Source organism: Oncorhynchus keta, chromosome 17 (assembly GCF_023373465.1).
Source record: "Oncorhynchus keta strain PuntledgeMale-10-30-2019 chromosome 17, Oket_V2, whole genome shotgun sequence".
Classification (NCBI taxonomy): domain Eukaryota; kingdom Metazoa; phylum Chordata; class Actinopteri; order Salmoniformes; family Salmonidae; genus Oncorhynchus; species Oncorhynchus keta.
Window position 1 is genome coordinate 60488361 of NC_068437.1, and position 11668 is coordinate 60500028.

General features: G+C 50.8%; 1 protein-coding gene across 50 annotated transcripts in view; it reads left to right on the forward strand.

Moving 5' to 3' along the window:
- Window positions 1-7498, forward strand: part of LOC118382384 (calcium and integrin-binding family member 2) — a 74875-nt gene extending 67377 nt beyond the window's left edge. For 2 of the 50 annotated variants that reach the window (XM_052466869.1, XM_052466870.1), the window contains exons 6-7: window positions 643-4034; window positions 5900-6897. In XM_052466869.1, the coding sequence (XP_052322829.1) occupies window positions 643-664 (22 nt within the window). In that variant the 3' untranslated portion in view covers window positions 665-4034; window positions 5900-6897. Of the gene's footprint in view, window positions 1-642; window positions 4035-5899; window positions 6898-7205 lie in introns of those variants that run through there. The other 48 variants (XM_052466834.1, XM_052466839.1, XM_052466833.1 and 45 more) reach the window with 48 other exon arrangements.
- The last annotated feature ends 4170 nt before the right edge of the window (window positions 7499-11668 follow it).

Here is an 11668-nt window from a genome sequence, read left to right on the forward strand (position 1 = left end):
TGAGGTCATGACAGTAGGTCAGTGTGTTATTGAGGTCATGACAGTAGGTCAGTGTGTTATTGAGGTCAGTGTGTTATTGAGGTCATGACAGTAGGTCAGTGTGTTATTGAGGTCATGACAGTAGGTCAGTGTGTTGTTGAGGTCATGACAGTAGGTCAGTGTGTTATTGAGGTCATGACAGTAGGTCAGTGTGTTATTGAGGTCAGTGTGTTATTGAGGTCATGACAGTAGGTCAGTGTGTTATTGAGGTCATGACAGTAGGTCAGTGTGTTGTTGAGGTCATGACAGTAGATCAGTGTGTTATTGAGGTCATGACAGTAGGTCAGTGTGTTATTGAGGTCATGACAGTAGGTCAGTGTGTTGAGGTCATGACAGTAGGTCAGTGTGTTATTGAGGTCATGACAGTAGATCAGTGTGTTATTGAGGTCATGACAGTAGGTCAGTGTGTTATTGAGGTCATGACAGTAGATCAGTGTGTTATTGAGGTCATGACAGTAGATCAGTGTGTTATTGAGGTCATGACAGTAGGTCAGTGTGTTATTGAGGTCATGACAGTAGATCAGTGTGTTATTGAGGTCATGACAGTAGGTCAGTGTGTTGTTCCTTAACATGTTTTCTGTCGGTTCTGTCTCTGTTTTGCAGTACCTTCCACATAAGAATCTGAAAGGGCTCCTTGGAAAGGTCTATATTCAGATTTTATGGCAGAGATCCTGACCATGCAAAAAACACTGCCCACACACACCCTGACCACAGCACAGTGCCTCTCTGCGGCTACAGACATCACTCTCCCTGGTCGTCTGTCTGTAGAGATGTCAGCTGAACCAGGAACAGACTGGTTCTCACTATGACCCTGGATCTCTTCAGTTTGGTTGTCCTCTCTTAGACACACCCACATTCTCTTTGGCCTCCTGTGTTTCCTCTTCATTAGCCTTACTTGTTTGGTTTGAGGATGTCGTTTAGTTTTTTTGTTGACGTTTATATGTCGTAGTAATATTATTACTACAGCCTCTGACGGAACGATGATGCTTTGTATGTTTTCTTAAAACGACAGAGAAACAGAAGGTGAAATGGGAACCTTTATAAACTGTTCCTCCCCACTCAAACCCAGACCAGCCCTGGAGGAGTACAAGCAGATCCACAGAAACATTCCCCTTGTGCCTCAGACCTCCATACTCAGGTCTCCTTAATGAACGGATGAGGACCATCTACAGCCCTGAGAGATCAGGACCTGGAACATGCCTGGTGTACATTATACAAGACCAGATGACAAAGAGAGAGGACAGACAGAGAGGACAGACAGAGATGACAAAGAGAGAGGACAGACAGAGAGGACAGACAGAGAGGACAGACAGAGAGGACAGACAGACAGGATAGAGAGAGAGAACAGACAGACAGGACAGACAGAGAGGACAGACAGACAGGACAGACAGAGAGGACAGCGCTGCATCACCAAGGTCACACAGACAGACGGACAGAGTTTTATGACAGCAATGCACTATTTACTCATCACACGTATAAAACGTAATATTCTGTTTCTCCTGTTGTTAGTAAATTGTTGGGTCATTTCTAAGTCTTGTCCAAAATGGCAACCTAGTCCCTTAATAGTGCACTACTTTTGACCCGGGCCAGTAGTGCACTATCTAGTGAAGAGGGTGCCGTTTGGAACTCCCTCCTGCTCTTGATGAATTTCGCAGGACATTTCTATGTTCTGTTGTTGCTATAATTAATGATGATATCACACCTGACTGTTCTCTAGTTCTCATGAAGACATGTACCCATCTCTACTATCTCTACCATAGCCTCAGACATCTCTACTGCTACCAGTCTCTTACCCCTCTCCTCAGGGGACCCTCAGACATCTCTACTGTCTCTTACCCCTCTCCTCAGGGGACCCTCAGACATCTCTACTGCTACCAGTCTCTTACCCCTCTCCTCTGGGGACCCTCAGACATCTCTACTGCTACCAGTCTCTTACCCCTCTCCTCAGGGGACCCTCAGACATCTCTACTGTCTCTTACCCCTCTCCTCTGGGGACCCTCAGACATCTCTACTGTTACCAGTCTCTTACCCCTCTCCTCTGGGGACCCTCAGACATCTCTACTGCTACCAGTCTCTTACCCCTCTCCTCAGGGGACCCTCAGACATCTCTACTGTCTCTTACCCCTCTCCTCTGGGGACCCTCAGACATCTCTACTGTTACCAGTCTCTTACCCCTCTCCTCTGGGGACCCTCAGACATCTCTACTGTCTCTTACCCCTCTCCTCTGGGGACCCTCAGACATCTCTACTGTTACCAGTCTCTTACCCCTCTCCTCTGGGGACCCTCAGACATCTCTACTGTTACCAGTCTCTTACCCCTCTCCTCAGGGGACCCTCAGACATCTCTACTGTTACCAGTCTCTTACCCCTCTCCTCTGGGGACCCTCAGACATCTCTACTGTTACCAGTCTCTTACCCCTCTCCTCAGGGGACCCTCAGACATCTCTACTGTCTCTTACCCCTCTCCTCTGGGGACCCTCAGACATCTCTACTGTTACCAGTCTCTTACCCCTCTCCTCTGGGGACCCTCAGACATCTCTACTGTTACCAGTCTCTTACCCCTCTCCTCTGGGGACCCTCAGACATCTCTACTGTCTCTTACCCCTCTCCTCTGGGGACCCTCAGACATCTCTACTGTCTCTTACCCCTCTCCTCTGGGGACCCTCAGACATCTCTACTGTTACCAGTCTCTTACCCCTCTCCTCTGGGGACCCTCAGACATCTCTACTGTCTCTTACCCCTCTCCTCTGGGGACCCTCAGACATCTCTACTGTTACCAGTCTCTTACCCCTCTCCTCTGGGGACCCTCAGACATCTCTACTGTCTCTTACCCCTCTCCTCTGGGGACCCTCAGACATCTCTACTGCTACCAGTCTCTTACCCCTCTCCTCTGGGGACCCTCAGACATCTCTACTGTCTCTTACCCCTCTCCTCTGGGGACCCTCAGACATCTCTACTGTTACCAGTCTCTTACCCCTCTCCTCTGGGGACCCTCAGACATCTCTACTGTTACCAGTCTCTTACCCCTCTCCTCTGGGGACCCTCAGACATCTCTACTGTCTCTTACCCCTCTCCTCTGGGGACCCTCAGACATCTCTACTGTTACCAGTCTCTTACCCCTCTCCTCTGGGGACCCTCAGACATCTCTACTGTCTCTTACCCCTCTCCTCTGGGGACCCTCAGACATCTCTACTGCTACCAGTCTCTTACCCCTCTCCTCTGGGGACCCTCAGACATCTCTACTGTTACCAGTCTCTTACCCCTCTCCTCTGGGGACCCTCAGACATCTCTACTGTTACCAGTCTCTTACCCCTCTCCTCTGGGGACCCTCAGACAATTCACAATGTTGATATAGCCCTGACGTAGCTCACCTGATTCACCTATAAGGGCCTGATTATTAGTTGACAAGTTGAATCAGGTGTGCTAGCTGTGGTATAGGTCAAATACATTGAAATTCTGGGGGTCCAAGAGAAGAGGTTTGGAACAGCTGGGGTTCCCGAGGAGAGGTTCGGAACAGCTGGGGGTCCTGAGGAGAGGTTCGGAACAGCTGGGGTTCCTGAGAAGAGGTTTGGAACAGCTAGGGGTACCAGAGGAAAGGTTTGGAACAGCTGGGGGTCCAGAGGAGAGGTTTGGAACAGCTAGGGGTCCAGAGGAAAGGTTTGGAACAGCTAGGGGACCCAGAGGAAAGGTTTGGAACAGCTAGGGGACCCAGAGGAAAGGTTTGGAACAGCTAGGGGACCCAGAGGAAAGGTTTGGAACAGCTAGGGGTCCAGAGGAAAGGTTTGGAACAGCTAGGGGACCCAGAGGAAAGGTTTGGAACAGCTAGGGGTCCAGAGGAAAGGTTTGGAACAGCTAGGGGACCCAGAGGAAAGGTTTGGAACAGCTAGGGGACCCAGAGGAAAGGTTTGGAACAGCTAGGGGACCCAGAGGAAAGGTTTGGAACAGCTAGGGGACCCAGAGGAAAGGTTTGGAACAGCTAGGGGACCCAGAGGAAAGGTTTGGAACAGCTGGGGGTCCAGAGGAAAGGTTTGGAACAGCTGGGGGTCCAGAGGAGAGGTTTGGAACAGTCTCAGAGGAGAGGTTTGGAACAGTTAGTCATCCTGAGAAGATGTTTGGAACAGCTAGTTATCCCGAGGAGAGGTTTGGAACAGCTAGTTGTCCCGAGGAGAGGTTTGGGACAGCTGGGGGTCCTGAGGAGAGGTTTGGAACCGCTGGGGGTCCTGGGGAGAGGTTTGGATCAGCTGTGGGTCCTGAGGAGAGGTTTGGAACAGCTGGGGGTCTCAGAGGAGAGGTATGGAACAGCTGGGGGTCCTAAGGAGAGGTTTGGAACAGCTAGTTGTCCAGAGGAGAGGTTTGGAACAGCTAGTTGTCCCGGGGAGAGGTATGAAACAGCCTGGGGGTGTCAGAGGAGAGGTTTGGAACTGCTGGGGGTCTCAGAGGAGAGGTTTGGAACAGCTGGGGGTCCTGAAGAGAGGTTTGGAACAGCTGGGGGTCCTGAAGAGAGGTTTGGAACAGCTGGAGGTCCAGAGGAGAGGTTTGGAACAGCTGTGGTTCCTGAGGAGAGGTTTGGAACAGCTGTGGGTCCTGAGGAGAGGTTTGGAACAGCTGGGGGTCTCAGAGGAGAGGTTTGGAACAGCTGGGGGTCTTGAGGAGAGGTTTGGAACAGCTGGGGGTCCTGAGGAGAGGTTTGGAACAGCTGTGGTTCCCAGAGGAGAGGTTTGGAACAGCTGTGGGTCCAGAGGAGAGGTTTGGAACAGCTGTGGTTCCTGAGGAGAGGTTTGGAACAGCTGTGGTTCCCAGAGGAGAGGCTTGGAACAGTTGGGGGTCTCAGGAAAGGTTTGGAACAGCTGGGGGTCCAGAGGAGGGGTTTTGAACAGCTGGGGTTCTCAGAGGAGAGGTTTGGAACAGCTAGTTGTCCTGAGGAGAGGTTTGGAACCGCTAGTAGTCCTGAGGAAAGGTTTGGAACAGCTAGGGGTCCAGAGGAAAGGTTTGGAACAGCTAGGGGTCCAGAGGAAAGGTTTGGAACAGCTGGGGGTCTCAAAGGAGAGGTTTGGAACAGCTAGTCGTCCCGAGGAGAGATTTGGAACAGCTAGTTGTCTTGAGAAGAGGTTTGGAACAGCCTGGGGGTGTCAGAGGAGAGGTTTGGAACAGCTAGTTGTCTTGAGAAGAGGTTTGGAACAGCTGGGGGTCTCAGAGGAGAGGTTTGGAACAGCTAGTAGTCCTGGGGAGAGGTTTGGAACAGCTAGTTGCCCTGAGGAGAGGTTTGGAACAGCTAGTTGCCCTGAGGAGAGGTTTGGAACAGCTAGTTGTCCTGAGGAGAGGTTTGGAACAGCTAGTAGTCCTGAGGAGAGGTTTGGAACAGCTAGTTGCCCCGAGGAGAGGTTTGGAACAGCTAGTTGTCCCGAGAAGAGGTTTGGAACAGCTAGTTGTCCTGAGGAGAGGTTTGGAACAGCTAGTTGTCCTGAGGAGAGGTTTGGAACAGCTGGGGGTCCTGAGAGGAGGTTTGGAACAGCTAGTTGTCCTGAGGAGAGGTTTGGAACAGCTAGTAGTCCCGAGGAGAGGTTTGGAACAGCTAGTTGTCCCGAGGAGAGGTTTGGAACAGCTAGTTGTCCCGAGAAGAGGTTTGGAACAGCTAGTTGTCCTGAGGAGAGGTTTGGAACAGCTAGTTGTCCTGAGGAGAGGTTTGGAACAGCTGGGGGTCCTGAGAGGAGGTTTGGAACAGCTAGTTGTCCTGAGGAGAGGTTTGGAACAGCTAGTAGTCCTGAGGAGAGGTTTGGAACAGCTGGGGGTCCTGAGAGGAGGTTTGGAACAGCTAGTTGTCCTGAGGAGAGGTTTGGAACAGCTAGTAGTCCTGAGGAGAGGTTTGGAACAGCTAGGGGACCCAGAGGAAAGGTTTGGAACAGCTAGGGGACCCAGAGGAAAGGTTTGGAACAGCTAGGGGACCCAGAGGAAAGGTTTGGAACAGCTAGGGGTCCAGAGGAAAGGTTTGGAACAGCTAGGGGACCCAGAGGAAAGGTTTGGAACAGCTAGGGGTCCAGAGGAAAGGTTTGGAACAGCTAGGGGACCCAGAGGAAAGGTTTGGAACAGCTAGGGGACCCAGAGGAAAGGTTTGGAACAGCTAGGGGACCCAGAGGAAAGGTTTGGAACAGCTAGGGGACCCAGAGGAAAGGTTTGGAACAGCTAGGGGACCCAGAGGAAAGGTTTGGAACAGCTGGGGGTTCAGAGGAAAGGTTTGGAACAGCTGGGGGTCCAGAGGAGAGGTTTGGAACAGCTGGGGGTCTCAGAGGAGAGGTTTGGAACAGTTAGTCATCCTGAGAAGATGTTTGGAACAGCTAGTTATCCCGAGGAGAGGTTTGGAACAGCTAGTTGTCCCGAGGAGAGGTTTGGGACAGCTGGGGGTCCTGAGGAGAGGTTTGGAACCGCTGGGGGTCCTGGGGAGAGGTTTGGATCAGCTGTGGGTCCTGAGGAGAGGTTTGGAACAGCTGGGGGTCTCAGAGGAGAGGTATGGAACAGCTGGGGGTCCTAAGGAGAGGTTTGGAACAGCTAGTTGTCCAGAGGAGAGGTTTGGAACAGCTAGTTGTCCCGGGGAGAGGTATGAAACAGCCTGGGGGTGTCAGAGGAGAGGTTTGGAACTGCTGGGGGTCTCAGAGGAGAGGTTTGGAACAGCTGGGGGTCCTGAAGAGAGGTTTGGAACAGCTGGGGGTCCTGAAGAGAGGTTTGGAACAGCTGGAGGTCCAGAGGAGAGGTTTGGAACAGCTGTGGTTCCTGAGGAGAGATTTGGAACAGCTGTGGGTCCTGAGGAGAGGTTTGGAACAGCTGGGGGTCTCAGAGGAGAGGTTTGGAACAGCTGGGGTCTTGAGGAGAGGTTTGGAACAGCTGGGGGTCCTGAGGAGAGGTTTGGAACAGCTGTGGTTCCCAGAGGAGAGGTTTGGAACAGCTGTGGGTCCAGAGGAGAGGTTTGGAACAGCTGTGGTTCCTGAGGAGAGGTTTGGAACAGCTGTGGTTCCCAGAGGAGAGGCTTGGAACAGTTGGGGGTCTCAGGAAAGGTTTGGAACAGCTGGGGGTCCAGAGGAGGGGTTTTGAACAGCTGGGGTTCTCAGAGGAGAGGTTTGGAACAGCTAGTTGTCCTGAGGAGAGGTTTGGAACCGCTAGTAGTCCTGAGGAGAGGTTTGGAACAGCTAGGGGTCCAGAGGAAAGGTTTGGAACAGCTAGGGGTCCAGAGGAAAGGTTTGGAACAGCTAGGGGTCCAGAGGAAAGGTTTGGAACAGCTGGGGGTCTCAAAGGAGAGGTTTGGAACAGCTAGTCGTCCCGAGGAGAGATTTGGAACAGCTAGTTGTCTTGAGAAGAGGTTTGGAACAGCCTGGGGGTGTCAGAGGAGAGGTTTGGAACAGCTAGTTGTCTTGAGAAGAGGTTTGGAACAGCTGGGGGTCTCAGAGGAGAGGTTTGGAACAGCTAGTAGTCCTGGGAGAGGTTTGGAACAGCTAGTTGCCCTGAGGAGAGTTTGGAACAGCTAGTTGTCCCGAGAAGAGGTTTGGAACAGCTAGTTGTCCTGAGGAGAGGTTTGGAACAGCTAGTAGTCCTGAGGAGAGGTTTGGAACAGCTAGTTTCCCTGAGGAGAGGTTTGGAACAGCTAGTTGTCCCGGGAGAGGTTTGGAACAGCTAGTTGTCCTGAGGAGAGGTTTGGAACAGCTAGTAGTCCTGAGGAGAGGTTTGGAACAGCTGGGGGTCCTGAGAGGAGGTTTGGAACAGCTAGTTGTCCTGAGGAGAGGTTTGGAACAGCTAGTAGTCCTGAGGAGAGGTTTGGAACAGCTAGTTGCCCTGAGGAGAGGTTTGGAACAGCTAGTTGCCCTGAGGAGAGGTTTGGAACTGCTGGGGGTCCCAGAGAAGAGGTTCGAGAACCCCTGTCTTAGCCGCTTTATCAAGCCATCCACCATCCACCATTCATCTTTATACAGTGATTGTCTGATTAATACAAATGTTTCTGTATTTAAACTCCTTGTTATTGTCTCTTAAATAAAAAATGTTCAGTATTTGATATGAATTTGGGGCATTTGGCTTAACTTTTAATAAACACATTTTCTGTGGCTTGTTGACTGGATGGTTTGACTTCTGACAACTGTCGATTCTCTCATCTTCTAAGAAAAGTGTGACCATAAAGGAGTGATGTATGGTAATCATCATACCTTGACCTGGATTCAATCTAATCGCCCCTTTGTCAGAAGCCTTTAAAGGCAATGTTCCCATAATCGCGGAGACTCCATTCACGGTAGATGTCGTATGTCAGCTCTATTGGAAAATACTTTTTAATGGCTGGCACTATAGCATGTAATGTTTTTTATACTTAGTCATCAATAAATATATGACCTCTAAACGATTATTGCATGAAAAGCCCAAACCATGTAATATTCAGCATCAGCTTTGATCTGGAACCCTCAATTGTGAATGATCTTTAACCCTGTGGTGCTCCATAGCAGTCTCCCACTCGTCCCCACGCCAGCAGCAGTAGGAGCTGATCTTTGACCCTGTGGTGCTCCCTACCAGTCTCACCCCCACGCTAGCAGCGTTAGGAGCTGATCTTTAACCCTGTGGTGCTCCCTACCAGTCTCACCCCCACGCCAACAGCAGTAGGAGCTGATCTTTAACCCTGTGGTGCTCCCTACCAGTCTCACCCCCACGCTAGCAGCAGTAGGAGCTGATCTTTAACCCTGTGGTGCTCCCTACCAGTCTCACCCCCACGCTAGCAGCAGTAGGAGCTGATCTTTAACCCTGTGGTGCTCCCTACCAGTCTCACCCCGACGCTAGCAGCAGTAGGAGCTGATCTTTAACCCTGTGGTGCTCCCTACCAGTCTCACCCCCACGCAAGCAGCATTAGGAGCTGATCTTTAACCCTGTGGTGCTCCCTACCAGTCTCACCCCCACGCCAACAGCAGTAGGAGCTGATCTTTAACCCTGTGGTGCTCCCTACCAGTCTCACCCCCATGCCAACAGCAGTAGGAGCTGATCTTTAACCCTGTGGTGCTCCCTACCAGTCTCACCCCCACGCTAGCAGCAGTAGGAGCTGATCTTTAACCCTGTGGTGCTCCCTACCAGTCTCACCCCCAAGCTAGCAGCATTAGGAGCTGATCTTTAACCCTGTGGTGCTCCCTACCAGTCTCACCCCCACGCCAACAGCAGTAGGAGCTGATCTTTAACCCTGTGGTGCTCCCTACCAGTCTCACCCCCACGCTAGCAGCAGTAGGAGCTGATCTTTAACCCTGTGGTGCTCCCTACCAGTCTCACCCCCACGCCAACAGCAGTAGGAGCTGATCTTTAACCCTGTGGTGCTCCCTACCAGTCTCACCCCCACGCTAGCAGCAGTAGGAGCTGATCTTTAACCCTGTGGTGCTCCCTACCAGTCTCACCCCCACGCGAGCAGCATTAGGAGCTGATCTTTAACCCTGTGGTGCTCCCTACCAGTCTCACCTCAACGCCAACAGCAGTAGGAGCTGATCTTTAACCCTGTGGTGCTCCCTACCAGTCTCACCCCCACGCTAGCAGCAGTAGGAGCTGATACCACCTGGAGGAACTCCAGAACAGTCACCCAACCAAACAACCAAGCTCACAACCAGAGCTCGGTACAGAAAGGCGGGAACACGGCAGAAGGTTTCAGACTTTACCTCTCTCAGGGGTCCCTCAGTCTTTTCCTCTTGGCCATTTTACATAGTGTAATATGGCGCCTCCTTGCCAACAAAGTCAAAGCTTGGCTTCTCCTCTTGACTAAATGGCCCATATTTCCCGACAGGATGAAGCCAACCCTCTCCACATTCTTAGCGCCGAACACCTAGAAAAATTGTTAAACTTCCTCACCTTTGACCCCGTTCCAGGTCAGCCAAACAACACTGAGACATTCTTAGCAGACATAGAGGATGGCTATTCAAACACTACGAGTTCTGACAGGCTTTACCTGTTGAAGCGAACGTCAAATAGACACGTGACGAGGTTAATTCGTCTACAACAGCTACACGTGCAAAACAACTACGCAAAACTTGCCACGGCTTTGAAAATAGAATTCAGTGGTTCTGTGACTCGCAAACACTGCATTTTTCTGACTAACACTGTCAAACAAGCTCGGATTAAACACCCACCATTATACTATCATAGACCTTGTTCAGCTCACTTTGCCCTACTCACTAAAACAACTTCATTTACTACTTGGGACCTACATCCCACGTTTGTTTGCCAATCTCAGAAGTCAGAGCTTGCGAGCACAGCTTTTGAGGCATCAAAAGTGATCCGCGCTAAGAACCCTGACATCTTGGATATCAGGAGCACTCACTCCAGTTAGAGGGTGCAGCATCAGGGAGCGGTAAGAGATAACGCACGGTATCCTCCACGAAACCAATAACCGCCGTCATCAAAATAACTGTACGTTGCCAGCGAAACGACTAGCGCTACAATCAACCAGCTCGCTAAGTTCCTGTACCCAACCCACACAAGAGTAGGAAAGATAACAAATGGTTCAATGACAATCAAAATGTAAACCAATGCTCTCTACATCACGGCTGGCTAGATGTGTAGCGAGGAATCAGGCGCAGAGAGGTCCAGGGGAAAAGTGCACTTTAATACGGCACCGAAATGAAATGCCGGGCGCAAACACTGACCAACCCAAATAACGGGTAACAAGGTCCAGAGCACTAACAACACCAACGAGACAACGTGAACATCAAAATAATCCCCCACAACAAAGGGGCGGGTTCCTAAATAGGGAAGAAAATCAACACAAAATGGGAACAGGTGTAACTAATGAGACAAAACTAACCGGAAAGAAAAAGGGATCGGTGGCGACTAGTAGTCCGGTGACGACGACCGCCGAACACCGCCCGAACAGGCGGGGGAGCCAACTTCGGCGGGAGTCGTGACACTCTAAAAGTTCTGCTAAGAGAAGTACTAAAGCCCCAAAAATGTACAATGAGAAAATATACGTCGCCATGACTAGGCGTTGAAATGTAAAGAACCACATTCCTGTAAAGATTAGAGAGGATCGCATGCTAAATAATGTTGAAGTAATATGGCTACAGGTTCATCTGCCTCACCTAAAGACCATTCTGGTGGGAAGCTGCTATAGATCACCACGTGACAACAGTCAGTATCTGGATAACATGTGTGAAATGCTTGATAATGATCGTGATATCAACAGAAGTATATTTTCTGGGTGATTTAAATATTGACTGGACATCATCAAGCTGCCCAATCAGGAAAAGCTTCAAACTGTAACCAGTGCCTGTAACCTGGTTCAGGTTGTCAGTCAACCTACCAGGTAGTTACAAACAGCCCAGGAATTAAATCATCAACATGTGTTACGGATACAGTTATCCTGTGTGTGTTTCTTTTCTCTCCTTCTCCCCTCACAGGTGAAAATCATCACTCCCCAATCAGTCAACAATCAATCATCAATCAGAAGACACACCTCCTCCTATTGAGAGCAATGTTAAAGTCAAGTCACGACATGTGATTATTCATTCACAACTAGGATGTTGCTGGGCCCAGTGCAGGCAGTGTGGTCCCCTGGTCCCCTGGTCTTCTGGGCCCAGTGCAGGCAGTGTGGTCCCCTGGTCCCCTGGTCTTCTGGGCCCAGTGCAGGCAGTGTGGTC